Source organism: Talpa occidentalis, unplaced genomic scaffold, assembly GCF_014898055.3.
Source record: "Talpa occidentalis isolate TD23 unplaced genomic scaffold, MPIMG_talOcc4v2.1 talOcc4.11, whole genome shotgun sequence".
In the NCBI taxonomy this organism is placed as follows: Eukaryota; Metazoa; Chordata; class Mammalia; order Eulipotyphla; family Talpidae; genus Talpa; species Talpa occidentalis.
Window position 1 is genome coordinate 94,874,736 of NW_023601104.1, and position 17,951 is coordinate 94,892,686.

Genomic DNA, 17,951 nt, shown 5'->3' on the forward strand with positions numbered 1-17,951 from the left:
CCCTTTCAAAACGGTCTCCCATACTAGTTGTCTGTGAACTAGGAATTCACATCATAATGAATTCTGCTTATTTTGGTGCTCCACAAACGTTTGTTGTATGAGCTTAAAACAAGGCTGCAGCCGGCCTGTGTAACACACATTAACTGTTTATTTAGTTAAGTCCACGTCCGTGTCGCTCGATGCCGACCAGCCTGCGCCGCCCGCCCAGCAGCCGCCGCCTCCTCTTGCACTTTATTAAATATCTGTCAATTATAAATATCAAGGCTTTACATTGATGTCAAGATAGTCCATCAAAAATTCATGGAATATGTGACTTTTTCCAAGGGTATTTAATACTTAATGCATTTGTGTCATTTTCCTTTCCAGAGATATTGACAGGTTTTATTAAGTGTTTGTTAGGGAGATTTCATTTTTATCAAGGGACTATAAAGAGAAGCTGCATGCTAAATCAATTTTTTAAAGCACGAATATTGTTCATTTTTTCATCTTCAAACTCTTGTAATCCATAGGTTTTATTTAAATTTCTTCTTGGTTTATTTTTGTTTTATGTGAGTAATAGAACTTTAATAAGGATCAAAGATGCTGACGGTAGTGGTTTTTAATTTCCTTATGCAGAGCTACCTAGACCCGTGCAATATGGAAAATTCTTCAAAATGTCATACTTACATATTTAGCAATATTACTTCTTTTTATTGAAGCCAAACAAATGATTTTAGATATTAATCTTCCCCAAACAGAGTGATTATTTCGTACTAGGTGCGATATTGCTGTGTCTCATCTGGAATATATCCTTTCCACACAGAGGGCCTGGGAGGAGAGCGCTCCTGGGTTCTGGCTTGGTCCAAGAAAACAAGAAGCCTCTTTTAAAAATAAGCTTTTTAAAAGGCTGCGAGCCAATTATGAGCTGCAGCAATTGTTCATTTCTCTGACTTCAAATATTTATAAGGCTCAGGAAAGTAAAAACATGAGTCATTTAAAAAATCTGCAAAAAATCTGTGGCTGTTATCTAAGCCTGTTATTTAGGGGGTGGTGTGGGGAGCTAGTGTATCAATGGACACCGTAACCTGCCCATCTTGGGCCCCAGGGTCCGCTGTGCCCTGTGACCACCCACTGACACCGCCAGGCAGCCTCCTCATGCAGCCCTTGTGTATCTGGATCTTGAAGTAACTCACAGCTTAGACCTAGGAGTCTTCTATTCTAATTTACATTTAAGGTACAGGTTAAGAATGTCTTTTATTGGCGGAAACATGTCCTATAAACAAAACCCTGTTGATTTTGTTCTATAAAGTAGTGGATGCTCAGTTATCCTCCATGTAAAGTATACATCGAAAGACTTTCAGCTAAACATAATAGAATTTTCAAGTAACCTTAAGTTTAATGTTATGTTTTGGAAGATGGAAAAACCTTAATTTGGTCTTCACCGGAGAGAAGATTTGGTGTGTTATTTTTGTAAACCATTCTATCCAAAAGTTCAATAAAGAGGATTTAGAATAGGTGTTTTTCTGATTCTCATTAATTTTTTCAGGAGATATGAAAATACTTATCTTCGAAGTTTAACATTCACCTGCAAATCATGCTTGACATTTGAGTGTTTCAAGATCCTTGCAAAACTAATCTATGAGAATCTGAAGAGGTTGGATAGCTTTTTTCAGAAACCCGATTTTGCTTGGGTAAAGCTGGAAGTGTAGCCACAGGAAATAAAACCCGATTTTCATCCGCGACAAGCTGCCTGATGCCGCGCGGGGGTTGTAGTGCATTCTGCCGCACTGCCAGTAGGTGGCGGTAGTGCCACAGCAGTGAGCCCTGTCAAGGAAGTTTCTTGCCTTTTTTCCCATAACGTCAGATTTTGCTTCAGTGAAACTGTTAAGTGCCTGTGTCTGTGGCAGAATAGCTTTTTTTCTACCAGAATTATGTATAGTCGGCACACCCCGTTTTTTAAAGCCGATAAGAACAACTACTTCTAACAGATTCTGCAAATATTATGTAACCCTACAGTCAAAACAATTCCACAATTAATCGGAGGGGAAGCATTTGCACATTTTTGTCCTTGGGTTTTCTTTACGGCTTCGTCAGGACTGTGAGCATGAACTTATCTTTTCGGTAAGAAATGCATATAAATTAATAGCAGGGAAAACATGTTGAAGAGCTTATTTTAGAAGGTGTTTGCCACTTCAGGACGCTGTGGTAGGGAGAGCCTTCTTCCTGGAGTCGCACTGACCTTCTGCAGCCCGGTGTGGAATTGTCTCTTTTCTCCTGGTCAAAAAAATCAGCCTTGGGGGTGGGGGTGTCAGATCTGTAATAATTAGGGGTTCTGCATTGGTATTTACTTGGTTTCCCAAGTACCATGGTGCATGCATTCCACAGTTTTAATGAAGTAAAGTGTTTTAAAATAACAGAAACAGCAGAGCTTTCCCCTCCTGGGGTTTGAAGGGAGATAGGTGTGCAGCCTCCCGGGGTCAGTGAAGTTTCCTTCTATTACCAGAGAGGGGAAAGCTTAGCGACAGGGTTCACTTTCTTGAAGGTTCTTGAAATTTTTGTATGGTATTTCTTTGGATCCAATTAGTTCTGGGGTGGAGGGACAGTTCTTATTTGCTGAATTTGCACTTTTTTTTTTTTTTTTGAGGAAACCTTAAACAATGTTGTGGTTACATTTTGTAGTGAGATGGGCCGCATCTTCAGACCCTAGGGTGCGACCCAGCTTTTCATTTGTCACAGAGAAGAGGGGAAGACGCTTCATTCTGGGACCCTGGAATCTTCCCTGGGGGTGACCACAATATGGATTTTTTTAAACCCAGAAATAGGATTTCCTGTGTACATGAATACCTTTGGGCAACATGTTATTTTTATATGTTAAACTACACCTGTAATTTCATTTTTATTATTGCAACATTTGCAAGTTATGTGGCTATCTTTTTATATCTTGACTTTTCTTCCAAAGGGTTAAAACTGGGCCTTGGAGAGGGGAGGCCCAGGCACCTGGGCGCTAACACCCACTGATTGGCAGCCTTTTGTAACATGTAATTTGCCTAAAACTGCACTGAGCACAGCTTTTGTTTTCTAATTGATTTACGGTCTGAGCCACTTTTACCTCATCTCCTACCGTCCAGCACACGGTGCCAGAGAGTACATTACAGTGAGCGATGATAAATTACCGTGCACTCGAGATGCTAATGCGTCACGAGTAAAAACTGTGCGGGCCGGCGCTGGGGCCCCCCCACTCATGCAGAGGCCGGCCCTTCCTGAGTCTCAGAGCCACCTTGTGTTCCCGCGGCCGCTTGTGCAGTCTGCCGTCAGACTGTCATGGACACTGAAGCTTCAAATTAGACTGTTAGAGATTTTCATTTCCTAACAGAGACCAAGCTTTTAAGTGCTTGGAAGGTCATGGTGGGGGCTGAGGGGGTAGTGAAGAGAGAGGATGAAATATATAAAATTTTCTCATAAGTGTGAAGTTTTGGATATTTTTACCAAATGTTTTTCTGTCCAGGAAAAAAAAAAAAGAATTTAAGTATGCTGATCTCTACATATCTTCAGCATGTTTATTTGCAGGGTTGACTTTGTAATCCCCAAGCCTGTATTTTTCTCGATTTTTCTGTGCCGCGCCGCCCGTGATTGCTCTGCTTCTCGCAGGCTGCTCCCACCCCAGCGCGTGAAGTCAGAAGCAGGGAAAGAAACTCCCGTTTCTGAGAGTCCTTTAATTGTTCCTTGTATTGAGAAAGGACGAGTCTGAGGCCTCTGCCCGACAGGCCTGTCGCTCAGGAAGGCAGGCAGGCGGGCCGCAGACCCCTGGCCCCGAGCCCGAGCAGGGGCCGGCGGGTGCTCGCTGCTCGCAAACGCGGTCCACCTTAAATTTTATTTTTGCGCCATGTCTGTGGGTTCTAGTATCGAAATATGAAGAAGCAGATTTATGGCGGCTGCTGGGCACAACAAATTAAGTTGACAGTGATGTATGAGAGCATAATAGCACGATGATCCCTCAGTAGCTCGGCTGGACGCCTCCCGCTTCATTTGGCTCTTGTTAGGATCTGTTAGGCAGCTAAATAATGAAATTCTGCTGACTGATTTCTGTTTTCCCTTTTTCTCTTTTCACCTCTGCTTTCTAAAACTTCTAATTCCCAGACCCATCCTCATGCCAACAAACTGCCCTTGAAGGATTCTTTCACTTATGAGGACTACAGGTTGGTGCGTGCGTGTGTGCGTGCGTGTGTGTGTGTGTGTGTGTGTGTGTGTGTAGGGGGTGGCGGGATATGCGGTGGGGTTTAGGGGTGTGTCTGTTTGTGTGTAAGGTTTGGGGGGGTGGTTTCTAAGTGCATTTGGGATATTGAAAATGAGAGCATTGCTTCAGGATTAAATGCTGTGGCCATTTAGAGCACGGGAACCAAGGCCATCTTTCCAAAGTTGAGAGGGATGAGCCGGTGACTAATTGAGGCGACCAGGTTAACATTAGTGAGGTGGTCATCAGGATTTTTTTCCTTTTTAAATAGATGATTTTAGTGTAAAGTGAATATGAAACTTTTTTGAGCAGAAAGATTTTATTCCCGGCACAACATCATAACAGAGAGCGGTCCCCGTTTTGCTGCGTTCTTAGCAGATTCCCAGTTAGAAAGGAGGGGTGTTCTTGACCCTGGGGCTGACTGCAGGTGTGGAGCCCTCATTTGAGGGTGGGGAGGGGCTTCTGAGGGAGGGGTCTGCACTTCTGTGTTAGACCCCAGAGGCCTGAGAGGCCATAGCCCCCCTTACTGCGGCACTCCTCCTGGGGTCCCCTTTGTTCTAGGGCGCGCCTCCTTTAACTCCTCGTTCTTCAGGCTCCCATTTCCTTCCAGCCCCCCCTTCCTCCCCTTAGCCCCAAGACTTAATTTTGAATGCCAGCTCAGGAGGCCAGCCATGGCCGGGGGTCTTAGGACAATGAGGTTTGGAAGAGGCAGTGTCAGACGCACGCATGGGATGGAGTGGGCCACGCTGCCGCCTGCTCAGGCCACCTCTCCTGCTTTTGCAGGTGGGCTGTTTCCTCCGTGATGACTCGGCAAAACCAGATTCCTACGGAGGACGGTTCCCGGGTGACCCTGGCGCTGATCCCTCTGTGGGACATGTGCAACCACACCAGCGGCCTGGTAAGGACCAACTCGAAGTGTCGGAGGCGGGTGTGGGGTGCGGCTGGGCCTTCCCTGCAGATCCCGCTGGGGCCCCAGCCTCTCAGGAGGAGACGGCAGCAGCGCCCATTCTCCTGAGGCGTTTACTCAGTGATCAACACGGGAACTTGAATCTTAAACCACCTTCAGAAACCACAGGGAATTGCATTTATTTGCTAAGCTGTCATTCCAGCCTAAACATTCATTTTATCTTATTGTGCCACAGAGTGAACCAAAGTTTCTTTTCTTCATCTTTTGAAAATACCGATTGATTAGGAAAAACCTTTCTTCGTGCTCGTTTTCCCCGCTAGGGTCCTTTCTGCTTTCTTTGCCGACTCTGCAGCCAAGCACTCGCCTCACTCCCGCCCGCCCCAGGGCTGACGTGGGCTGGGCCTGGCCAGGCTTTGCCCCCTGGCATTGGGCGCTTGGCTCCAGCCCCTGCACGTGGGAGTCCATTGGCATCATCAGGCACAGAAGCACCGGGCAGGAGACGTGAAGAAAATAGGGGATTTTATTACGGCTGTTAATTCCGATGAGAGAGAAGGAGGTGCGGCCCCGGCCCCCCTCCGCGTCCCGGGCAGCAGCGAGGGCCTCGCTCTGTGCTGAGCTGATGCCCGGGAAAGGTTTCCTGATAGTAACTGTAGAAGATGATCAACTTCAGAATGTTTTGAGTTTTCAAGCATGAGATTCGTGCACTGGTCTGCTTAGGTTTGTGTTTCTCTTCTCACCCTCGGCTTTGTTTGTTATTATTAGCAGTGTTATAAATAGACTGAAAAAGGCTGTAAATGAGTATTTCACATCTAATTCTACAAAATGGCCAGAACACATGTCATGTGTGCCGACACTTAAGATAGCCCTGGTGCTAACTGGGGAGGCCTCGCAGCGAGCGCCCTCGGAGGGGGATGGCGCGGCTCCGTGCTCACTGTGGCGTTGGCTTCATTCAGATATGCTTGATTTTGATTAACCATGTTAAGGAAGAGTTGCACAGTCTATCATTTATTTTCATTAATGAATAAAATTTTGCATTCCTTTCCCCCCCTCCTGAGCTGTTTTAAACTGATAAGATTGCAGTGTTAATTTTTTTCAAATAGCATTTACCGTATGACTATGACGATGATACTTTTCAGCTTTTTTTTCCGGATTAGCTCATTGGTTCCCAAAACCTGGTTGATTATCAGAGTTTATTTTCTGTGTGTAAATTTGAGCAAATGCGTGCTTTACTGTAAACCACAGGGCCACTACGCAGCTGGTAGCCCCTACAGTAAGATGGGACGGCCCACAATGCCAGGCCTGGCCAGGGCTCCGCACACCCCGGTGCCTGCACGTCTACCTCGCGCCCTCGCAGACGCCTGACTAGTGGGCTGCATGCATGTCAGTGGGTTTAAGCCACTCACCTCCCCCTCAAGTAAAAAGTCAGTGAGTTTGTCTCAAAATAAAAATAACCACTGCCAGCCATTTATGCTGTGCTTTTCCTAACGTGGCGCCCAGCACCTGACCCACCGGGGCCTGGCAGAAGTGTCCCGGCCCTGAGAGGGTCTGTACCAGCCGGAGTGCTTCCTTATGGGGGCCTTTCCCAGCTCCAGTCACCCCACACCCGCATTGAACTGTTTCCTGTTGTAATTGTGAGACTTCATGGGAGATTCTATCTGCTAGGATTTGAGAATCTGCTCAAACATGGTGAAATTGCACAGGGCGTGCGCCAGCAGTTCGCCCCTCTGTTAGAACCTGAAGTCCTAGAGATGCATGCTGGGCTTCTAGGCAGGAGGCGCAGGCACGCATGTGTGTGTGTGTGTGTGTGTGTGTGTGTCCTGACGATCACTGTTTCTCATGACTGTTGCTTAGGGAGCAGGTAGAAATTTGTGACCCAGCAAGCTGTGTGCTTCAAACAGTGTCCCCCATATCTGGTCTGGGAATAGAAATGAATCAATTCTGTAGCGGTGATTCCAAACCAAGAGCAGCCAGGAGAAAAGAGCTAGAGCAATAGCCAGAGATGCTGTCGCTAATTTCCTAGTCCCGAGTGCTTCCAAACTTGTATGCATGGGTTAAGCATAGGAAGAAATGATACATCTTTAAATTTTGCATGACTGTCAAAATAGAAACAAGCAGCAGGCTTCCTCTCTTGAGGTCGTCCAGGGGTGCAGAGGCGGACCCCTGTTCTGCCAGCAGATAAACCTTGTTGGAATAACCGGCCCTTGCATTTGGATATGTGGCTCTACCGGCCAGGATGAAAGGCTGCTGGAGAACTCAGGCAGAACTGAGGGAGGGGTTTTGTGAGGGTCTTTCTGTTTGAGTGGAGAAATCCAAGACATTTACACTGAGGCTTCCAGTCTCAAAGCAGGTTTACAGTAGCAGACAGCCTGTCTCCAGGACACTCCCTCTGCTGCTCCCCAGACACTGGTGCTTGGTCGCCCCAGGGCCTTTGCACCTTCTTTTCCCTCTGAGACATGAAAATACCCTGTAGCCACTTGAGCACCAGCTGTAAAACACCAGATATAAAAGCGCCACACCTTCTACACTCAGTTCCCTTCCTGCCTTCCTGCGTCCCACCCTGGTCTATAGCCTGTCTTTCTACCTAGTTACTTGTTCAGGGTTGGCTTGGCTGCCTTTTCTTCCCGTTCTCTCTCCTGCCCCTGACTTCCCTCCTGCCTCTGTCCTGCAGCACCCTGGGTGTCAACACCTGGGAGCCAGACTTTTAGGGCTGGGATTCACAATTCCTTCTCTACACTTTCTTACCAAGGTCACATCTGGGAGTTAGGAAAGTGGTTCAACAGCTCTGTGAATGAAAATGTGCCAGGACTTGGCTTTACTCATTTCATGTTGCTTTCTTCCTCCTCCTTAGTCTTTGTAGATCACAAGTATGAAGGATTTCCAGCTGCTGGGTTCATAAGTCACTGTCCTGGGGACACTGGGTGTAAAGATTAGCACCCCATCCATGGCCTTCTGTCCCCAGAGTCCATTCCCTGAGCTCAGAAATCATCCTTTGGCTCCAAGTGCTTGATGGCTTTATTAGCCAGTAGCACTTGGCCATCTTAAATTTTCATTCTTTGAGATAAGCTGGGCTGGTCAAAACAATTAATAAACATTCACGGAGAATGTGAGAGATATGGGTGGGGCTGTTCTTTTCCCTGGGGGTTCAGGCATCAAGTAGACAGTCTTGAAGGCTGTCCATGTCAACTACTGTGTACTGTCACCCAGGGACACGGGGGAGGAGGATCCAGGTCTGACTCAGGAGGAGGACACAGGTCACCCACATTGGCCAGAGGAGTTTAGGAAGTGCCAGAGGGTGGGATACAGGGAGGCAGCACTGATAAAGCCAGACTCAGGCCAACTGGGAGCAGAAGAGGTTTGAGGTGACGGGAGCTGGCACCATGGTGGCCCCAGTGGCAGCCCCCTGGAGGGACAAGAGGTGGGGGGGCCTGATTCTCCTTGCAATGTGCTCAGGAATTTGGATTTCCTTCTGGAGGCGGAAAGCAAGCACCACTGAGAGGTTTTTGTTTGCTTGTTTTTAAATAATGGCAAATTGCATAGGAGAATTCATAGCAATCAGTTACTAAGCACCTAAGGGTAGGGGAGCAGGGGGCAGGGGATGCCTACTATTGTGCCAGAAGTTACACTTGGGAAAAATGGCCACCCTTGCTGTCCCTTCCCCCACACCCCAAACCATGGCACCTTTTCTGCTCTCTCAAAAAAAAGGCACTCTTCTCAAAGACATCAAGTTATTTTTTTTTAATAAACCTACTTTTATTTAATGTAAAGAACTGCCTTTTTTAATTTTATTTTTTGGAAGTAAAACTGTCTTTATTTGAAAATGTCATTATCTTTTTTAAAAAACTTTTTTGTGATTTTAATGGTAATTTCCTAACTGTGTTTTCCCCGCCTTGTCCCTTTCTCCCTCCCCTGAGTGCTCGCTGGGTTTTGGGAGTTGTCTGCTAGGCACATGTCCAGCATTAATCTGTCCGTCTGCCTGGCTTTCCTCCCATCATTCCCTCGAGCTCCCTGCATCTTGCTGTAAACAGCAGCCTTTCACCTTCCTCGGGCTGAGCAGGGCTCCACAGTGTGGTTCTGCTGCAGCTCCTTGGTCCAGGCCTTTGCTGAGTGCCGGCAGCACACTGCGTGGCTTTAAGCAGGAGAGACCTTGTAAGGCTCCCCTGGCAGGGGGCACGCTGGGTGGGACCCTCTGCTGGGTTTGCAGATGCTTAGCTAGGCACGAAAGCACAGGGCCTCAGCCCCAAGGGAAGTCACCCCAAGGACATGTAGGGACAAATGCTGACCACTGGGGGCGCCAGGGGTACCTTTGTGACTTGTGGGGAGGCCTTGAGCTTGCCTGCCCACCAGGACAGCAGATGGGGGCTGGGGCTTCTGTCCTTCTTCTGATGGACTTGGAGACTCACAGTGTCTCTGCAGAAAGAAAGTGAACAGGATGTAACCCAGTTATTTTAGTGTCCTTTGCTTATCTGACAGTTTTAATTCTCTAGTTTCAGGGTGAAATGTATACATGATTTCAGAGTCAGAGCTTCTCTTGGCCCCTGATTTTTTTTTTTTTTTTTTTAAGATTTATGTATTTATACAAGCACCGGGGTACAGGCCAGGGTCACGGGAGGGTGGGAGAATCCACCAGAGACAGAGCAGGGCACAGAACAGGCAGACAGATGGAAGGCACTGCTGAGGGGAGCCGTGGGCGCAGCAGGAGAGGTCTGCCATGCCATGTGGGAATCTCCCTGACTCGGAATCGAACCGGTGCCGTGGAGGCTGCAGATTGCTTCATAGTGCGCTCAACCTGCTGCGCCACCAGGGAGGCCCTCAGCCCCTGATGCTTTAGCCAGTGGGAGACCCACGCAGCCCCCGCCTCTTCCTTCCGCCTGCAGGGGCTGCTCGCCCTGTGTCCCCGTGGGGGCAGCGGGTGGCGTCCCTGAACCGTGCGGTGCTTCTGTTTGGTGAGCGCCGCCCGTGATGATCTAGCTCGCTGTAGAATTTTCCGTAAGAACTCCCGGCGTGCATGGGAGGAATGAAAGTGGCCGAGCAGTTCTCTGTCTGTTGATGGAGCACCCAGCACGCCTCCTCTCAGGCTCCGCGGGAGGGCGCTGTCCGCTAGCTGCGGGGGAGACTGACCGCGCTGGCTGTGTCCCGCCCTTTCTCCATGTCCAGATCACCACCGGCTACAACCTGGAGGACGACCGTTGCGAGTGCGTGGCCCTGCGGGACTTCCGAGCCGGAGAGCAGGTGGGTGGCTGGGCCGTGGCTGGGGTGGTGCCCCGTCGCAGGGACTAGACAGGTGCTTCAGGCAGGCGGGTGAAGCACAGGGGTCACGCGGGGTCCACTGTTCTCTGGTGCCCGCTTCACACCCAGAGGGCCCCAAACACTCTGTGCTTGGGCCCAGAGCCATGGGGATGGGGGGTGGGGAGTGAGCGGCTGGCGCAGGCCCTGGTGCCTGCAGGGAGCGAGGCGGGTATAAGGCCTGGCATTCCCTTACTGTCCTTCCCCATCGGGGGAGTTTATTTAAGCGGGAATCTCCTTTTACTAGGAATCAGGCGTGTACTTTGATGTTCACCTGAGTGTTTAACAGTTGGGCGGGCTGAGCCTTTCAGTGATCTGGAGAACAGGCAGCTAGGAGTGCCCCGTCCTCCCTGCCAGCCCCTGGCCCAGCACAAAGACACCCAGGCGAGGGGCCCACAGTTGCAGAGGAATGAAGGGAGCATGCCCCAACGTCAGGCCCTGCCCTTAGTGCGGGATAGCCTGTCCGCCCTGAGCTGGGCAGGCTCTAGGAGGAAGGCTGTGCTGGCAGCTTGTCCTGGGAGAGACTTTCTGGTCGTAAAAGGAGAGGAACACGATGGTGGATGTTACAGTGCAGTAAAGTGATAGTCTCGCCATCCCTGGACAGAGCAGAGGGCGGCCCGAGCCCCCAGCTGTCAATGGGCCTTCGATCCTCCACCTGGCAGCTGGGGAACTGGGAGACGCAGGCCTTGCTGAGCTCCCCAGGTACATGCCATCTCCAGAACAAGGGTCGCCCTCACAGCTAATCCATGTAAAGTAGGTGGGCGCTAACCCTTGCCGGCTCTGAGCAAGAGCGGATGTTAAATTTCCTTCATGTCCCTTTGTTTTTTTCTCTACCGCCTTTCTCAGATTTACATTTTTTATGGCACCCGGTCAAATGCAGAGTTTGTGATCCACAGTGGTTTTTTCTTTGACAATAATTCACACGACAGAGTGAAAATAAAGCTGGGAGTGAGCAAAAGCGACAGGCTCTACGCCATGAAGGCCGAGGTCCTGGCACGCGCCGGCATCCCCACGTGAGTGAGCGCGGCCCGGTGCTCCTCCGGGGCCCAGCGCGTAACGGGTGTGTTAATACAGCTCCTTCCAGGCGTTTGTCCTCATCCCTTTACCCTGGGTCGCCTCCAAAGGCAAAACTGAGATGCAGGCGATTCCCCAGTGTTTGCAGATCAACGTAATCTGTCGCTGGGGCGTTCTCAGCTCTGGGGCGATATCCTGGCTCCTCATTAAGTCCAGGACAAACTTTGATATCATTCACTTCTTTCACCTTGCAAAGGTTAATGGTCTGGATCAATTTGTTGCATTTAATTCTTTGCCACCATTAGTATCCATAATGAAGTCACAATCCTGGGTGATTTCAAGAAATTCTGGTGAAATTCTATGAGATTTTCTTGCTTCTGAGGGGCAAAATGATAAAGAAGACAAGAATTATGATTTATTAGTTCTCCAGGGAAAGGAGGAACCCTTCTTAATGAAAATGGATTATCCAGACCTTTCTTTATTGAACTTGTCAATATTTGATTAATGATTAAAATGTGAACTCAACCTAAATTACTGGTAACATTTTTGAAGGACCCTGGGTGAGCTTCATTTCCTGGGCGGGTTGTTTGCGACCCCAGAAGGAGGCTCTTTGACTCAGAAAAGCCAGCAGAGGTGGTGACCGGTGCCCTGCCAGCTGGCCTTGCCCCCCGCATTTGGCAGGGACTGGAAATTGGGCTGATAGTTCCCCCGGGGCTGGAAGGGGACCTGGACCGGCACATGCCGGCTCAGCTCCCAAAACCCACTGCAGATTGTGGATTGAGGGGCGCTCACTTGGGGAACGGCCGCCCTGCTGATCTTGCCTCCTGCCCTGTCAGGTCCAGCGTCTTCGCCTTGCACTTTACGGAGCCTCCTATCTCTGCCCAGCTCCTGGCTTTCCTCCGAGTATTCTGCATGACCGAAGGTAACTTGCTCGAGGGAAAAAGAGATACTGACTTTGTCTTTCCTTTCAGTTCACACAAATGTCAAGCCTGGGGCATAAACATAAAAATCGCTTTAAAAGCAAAGCGCTCTGAGGGCGGGGGTACAGGGGTGATGCTGGAGGAAGAGGCCAGCGACTTGTCTACCCTCAAAATGTTTCATCAAACCCTAGTGTGTGGTCAGTGTGCACTGGTGAGAAGCAGCCTCTTGGCTTTAGAGGGGCACTTAGCACATCCGGGACTGTCCACCGCATCAGATGTCCCCAGGAAGTGGCAGGTGCAGGTGTGCTGAGTGCTGGGTTGATGGTGACCTATCACCCCGTGCTCCACAGAGGCTAATGATCCTGACACTGAAGTCACGTGGGTGCCTAAAGTGACCGCCCGCAGGCCATGTGGTGCTGGGTGTCCCCAACAGCCGGTGACAGTCTGTTCAGGACACAGCGTTCTTGCCTCTGAAGTCAGGCACAGAAAGTGTTAACTGCATAGGGCGAGGCCCCACCGCCTTCCAGCTTTGCTTGTGTTGAGTTGTGTAGGGTTTCCTACCCTGAGATTTGACCTGTCCTGGCTGCTTTCATCTTTCACCTGCAGATGTGCTTCTCCAGCTTCCCTGGGCCTGTGTGTGTGTGTATGTGTGTGTGTGTAGGTGTGTATGTGCACACACCTATGCATGGCTGTTGGAAGCTGCCTCAAACCCTGTGCCTAACAGCCTGGGTAGGATCAGGTGAGGGCATGGGTGGCTGCCATCCTGGAAAGGCTCTGGGACCTTGCCTGGCCCCGGCTCCCTGTCTCCATATTGGAATCCAGAAATGCCCCAGGTCAGCGCTTGACGTCAGGATGGACGTAGGAGAAACTTAGCCTCCAACACAGAGCGGTCGCTATCTGAGCCCAGCGCCCGATGAAAGGCAGGGTGGCTGTGGTCCCTGACCAGTGGCTACATCCCTGCCCCTCCAGGGAGGGCTCTGGGCAGCTGGTAACCTTGGTGGCGTCATCAATTCAGCGAACATGCATTAAGGGTTAACAGTGGGCTTTCCTTGCGTGTAGCATAGGGACACTGTGAATGTCACGGTCCCCATCCGGAAGGAATTTATAACTAAGTATGACAGTGAGGACGGACCTTGCTGCTGTGCGGCCCCCACGGGTGCCTGGCACCACACGAAAGGCAGTGCTAGCTCTGGGGTAACCTTGGGGAGGTGGGATCCTGCCTGCGCTGGTGCGGGAGCTCAGCCCACAGAGGACGGGCACCATCCACTCGGCCAGTCCGAGGCGATGGGGAAGGGACTCCAGGGTGGTTGGTGGAGCCGAGCGACCCCCATGGTGACTGGAGGACTCCCAAGTGCAGGGCCCGTGTCCTGGATTCATCAGCCCGCAGAAAGCCTGGGAGGAAGCGTCCTGCTCCCGGAACCTTTGGCTGGTTTCCAGAACCTTCTGGAGACGGGTCTTCATTCTCTGGTGTAGGTTCTAGTGTTCCAGTCCTGTGTACCCATCCAACACGGAAGGGTAAAGCTTGGTGGGCTGAGGAAGAAAACAGAAGCGGCGGCCCCGCCGCCAAGGAAGTGACACGCTCGCGTCTGCGTCACTCTTGCGCAGCGTGCAGCCCGAGGCTCGGGTGGCCGAGAGCCCCGATTTTTGTCTTGGTCTCTTGCTAACAGATAACTTACTAGATTTCTTTTTTTGAACATTAGATTGACTTCTGTTTTCTTATTTAAAAAAAAACCCTGCTTGAATCATTTTGGGTCCATGGCTCCTCTTTGGCTTCTCTTTAGTCATAGAGAGGCAATTTGTCATGCAAGACACTTGATGTATTCTCTGAATTACTCTAACTAATACTAATAAAAGTTTGGTTTGCTGGCAGCAGAAGTTCTTCGATTTGAATTGTAAATAGTGACAGCTGTGGGCATTTTGCTCTGAAAGAGATACTGTCTCGTAATTACATAAGAAGCCAGGCCTGCCTCGGAGTGTGAATAGGGTCTCCGGGAGATAATGTGCCAGGAGATAAAAAGCTCAGAGCAGTTGCTGAATTCTTCCCTCTTCTTCAGGATATTTGAAGGGAATTGAGATGTTCACTCGTGTTTACTTGAAGTCTTATTTAAATTCCTGACAAGTGAGGGCTGTGGGCACATTTTTCATTAAGTAAGATTTTTATAGTCCATTTTCTTGTTCCTTTCAGTTGGGGGCTGACTTGTGATGAGATCACAGCTTTGTCAGGTCAGCTGTTGCAAAAAGCCCCAGTCAGTCCCTGGGCGGGGCTGGGTGGCGCCCCCTGTTTGTGATGTTCTTGGGAGTGTCTTTTTGACCCAGTTGGTGTGGCTGAGCTGGGGAGCGTGGGGCCTTTGAGGGAGTAGTCAGGAGGGGCAGGCCTTTAAAACGAACCTGGTGGCACTAAGTGCCCCACAGACTGAGTCTGGCTTGGGCCTGATTCCAAATAAGAACCTGCAGCCCTTTGCCTGCCCAGAAGCTGAGTTCTCACCACTTTGGAGAGTCTGGAAATGACCTGCCCGATGCACAGGGAGGGGGGCTTCAGGGGCAGGAAGATGACTTTGCTGGAAAAGAGATTCCTAAGTGACTCGCAGCTCAGGGGGAAGTGGCGGGGTTTCGCTAAGGGATGATTCTGTGTTCCTCGTAGAAGAACTGAAGGAACACTTGCTCGGAGACAATGCCATCGACAGAGTCTTCACCCTGGGTAACTCCGAGTATCCCGTCAGCTGGGACAATGAGGTCAAACTGTGGACCTTTCTCGAAGACCGGGCCTCACTTCTTTTAAAGACATACAAAACCACCATTGAGGTAATTAGAGTTGATTTATTCTAAAGATGTTTTAAAAAAATATTTCCAAATGCAAATTTCTATTGTTCTTCAGCAAAATCACCATGTATTTGACATATTTCATCCAACTGATTAATAGTTTTCTATTTGACACGTTTACACTGGCCCAGGGCAGCCCAGTGAGGCACTGTTGTTGATTAGAAGGTACTTTACTAGAAGATACTTTAATACTTTTCTGTCATTTCTGATTCAGATGACACAACACATGTAAGTTTTCATTCGTGCCTTCAAAGTCTGCCTCGCACCCGGTCCCGCCTGGGGGTCTCTGGTTTGTTCCAGGCGCCTGCCCGCCGGCCCACCAGCCAGGGAGCGCCGCCTCCCTCAGTCTTTGTGTTTCGTAACAGTTCTAGCGAGGTGTGCTTCACAGACAAGGAATTCACACTTCTCAAGTGTACGTTTTGATGTAAGTGTATACAGTCAGGCAGCCACCTACACAGCCAAGTTCTAGAACCTTCTGTCACCCCTCCAGTCTCCCTCATGCCCCCATCCCCAGCACCAACTGATCTGCCTTCTGTCACTCCAGTTTTGCTGCTTTAGATAACTTCCTGGAATTGATTTTGCTCTTTTTTCATCCTCAGGAGGACAGGGCCTTCCTGAAAAACCAGGACCTGTCCGTGCGCGCGACCATGGCCGTCAAGCTGCGCCTGGGCGAGAAGGAGATCCTGGAGAGGGCCGTGCGGAGCGCGGCTGCCAACCGGGAGCACTACCGCCGGCAGATGGATGCCGCGGCGCCGCTCCCCAAGTATGAGGAGAGCAGCCTGGGGCTGCTGGAGGGCGGCGGGGCGGACTCGAGGCTCCCGCTGGTGCTGCGCGGCCTGGAGGAGGAGGCCGGCGTGCAGGAGGCCCTGGCCCTCACGGAGGCTGACAGCCGGCTGGTCAACGGCCAGAACTCTGTCCCCAATGGGCCCAGGTCGGAAAAGGAGAACTTAAGTCCAGAAGAAAGAAAAAGAGCCACTGAGGACGCCAAAGAACCTGCTCCCGACGGCGTGGCCGAAGCCATGGGGCGGCTCTGAGCGGGCGGGGTGCAGCCCCGAGCCCAGAACAGCCCTTCACTCCGCTGAGTTCCTGCCCCGCGCCTCCTCCTGCGGGAGGAAGATATGTTTTTGCTGCTTTATATGAAATGATTTTTTTAAGTTATTTAAGAAATCTAGCTCCCCTTGGTGATTAAGGTTGCCACCTTGCTTCCCGGCAGAGCAGGCGCGTCCCCAGCAGGAGCGCAGCCGCCTAGAGAGGCCCCCGATCAGACACGCTTTCTTCTGGGGGAGATTCCCCCTCTCCGGCGCCCCGCGAGGCTGCCTGCCCCTGCCTACCCGAGGGCACACGGGCCAGGCCGGGGCGGATGCAGAGCCGAAGCTGAAGAGTCCGGGGAGCTGAAGAGTCTGGGCAAAATCTTTTTTTTTTTTCCCTAAAAAAATACCAATACTAAGAGAAGAGGCAGGCTGGCAACCTTATTTTTAATAGTTTTGAATGTTGATAATCCTGATTATATAAACGCGCGCGCGCGCACACACAGCTAGTGATTTCTAAAGACTTATTTACTTTTGTGTTTGTTTTACTGTACTAAGAACCTCCCTGTCCCGTGAATCAGAGAGGGGCGTGTGCCACCCTGTTGGGGCGCCGGCCGGGGGTGCCGTGGGGCTGGCGCGGGGCCCTTCGGTCCACGCCAAGCTAGAGATTTTCAAAGCTACACTTTTGAGTAAAAGCCTTATTAAAAGGAAAACGTGATTAATTTTTTTGTCTAATCCTTTTCTTTGGCGTGAGACAGCCCCTTCCTGACTTGCAGGTGTTTTTTGAACCTCAGCCTGGTGGGAGCCAGGGCGGGCCGGGGCCTGCCGGCAGTGGGCGAGCTCGGGATGGAGCCGGGTGGGGGCCCCCCCAGAAGTGCTCGGGTCACTCCTCACTGCACACGTTTGCGCCGTCTCTGGTGTGTCCTGGCTGCTAAGCACATCACTTATTTTGAAAACTGCCATGAACGGGCTCACCCACTCTGCCAGGCCTGTGGCCGAGGTGAGTCCTCTTCAGGAAGCCCCGGGAAGGCCCGGCCCTGCGGAGCTGATGCGCTCGCGCCTGGCTCCAGGGAGCCCAGGGGTGTGCCGCCGCACAGGTTGGGGTCTCAGCTTTACCTTAGTGCCCCAGCGGTTGTGCCTGACTGTCCGTGAGAACACCTGGAACGCAGCGCTGAGAGGACACCTGGCTCGTGTCAGCCTGAGGCCGCCCCTCGTGTATCACCAGTCTGTGACTGCGCGCACTTCCAGGAGGTGCACCCACTCGGGAAACTTGGGCCTCTCTGGTGTAAAAGCCCCAGCCAGATACTTGAACTTTCGTGGCTAATTTGTAGATGTGTTTTCTTGATGGATTAAAAGTTCTCTAGTATTAACTACGTCTTTCAGAAAAATATGTTCTCTATGCACAGTTCAGACCTAGGGGACTGCCGCCCGATGGCACCCAGGCCGGGCTGGCGTGGGTCCCAGTGCCCGTCCCCACGGGGCGCTATCAGAACAGGTGCACTAGAAGATGTATTTGATTTTTTGAGAGAGATCGGGGAAGACATCAACAATATTCCCTCATCAACAGGGGGATGCTGCATTAAACCTTCACTTAGAAAGGAGGGAATTCACTTTGGCAAATCCTCACTCTCTGGTGGTGGCCAGTGGCTACCTGTGGAAACGAAAATTAAAGAAGATAAAACCAACCCAGACAGTACCTGCAACGTGAACTCGGAACTCAAACAGCAAGACTGTGATGAGGGAGCTGACGTTACTGTCTGGGGGGAGTC

At 50.6% G+C, this 17,951-nt stretch overlaps 1 protein-coding gene across 4 annotated transcripts in view; it reads left to right on the plus strand.

Moving 5' to 3' along the window:
- Positions 1-17,608, plus strand: part of SETD3 (SET domain containing 3, actin histidine methyltransferase) — a 60,363-nt gene extending 42,755 nt beyond the window's left edge. For 3 of the 4 annotated variants that reach the window (XM_037503925.2, XM_037503921.2, XM_037503923.2), the window contains exons 7-13: positions 4,117-4,175; positions 4,994-5,108; positions 10,272-10,346; positions 11,247-11,413; positions 12,251-12,336; positions 14,976-15,136; positions 15,754-17,600. In XM_037503925.2, the coding sequence (XP_037359822.1) occupies positions 4,117-4,175; positions 4,994-5,108; positions 10,272-10,346; positions 11,247-11,413; positions 12,251-12,336; positions 14,976-15,136; positions 15,754-16,188 (1,098 nt within the window). In that variant the 3' untranslated portion in view covers positions 16,189-17,600. Of the gene's footprint in view, positions 1-4,116; positions 4,176-4,993; positions 5,109-10,271; positions 10,347-11,246; positions 11,414-12,250; positions 12,337-14,975; positions 15,137-15,753 lie in introns of all 4 variants that reach the window. The other variant, XM_037503924.2, reaches the window with a different exon arrangement.
- The last annotated feature ends 343 nt before the right edge of the window (positions 17,609-17,951 follow it).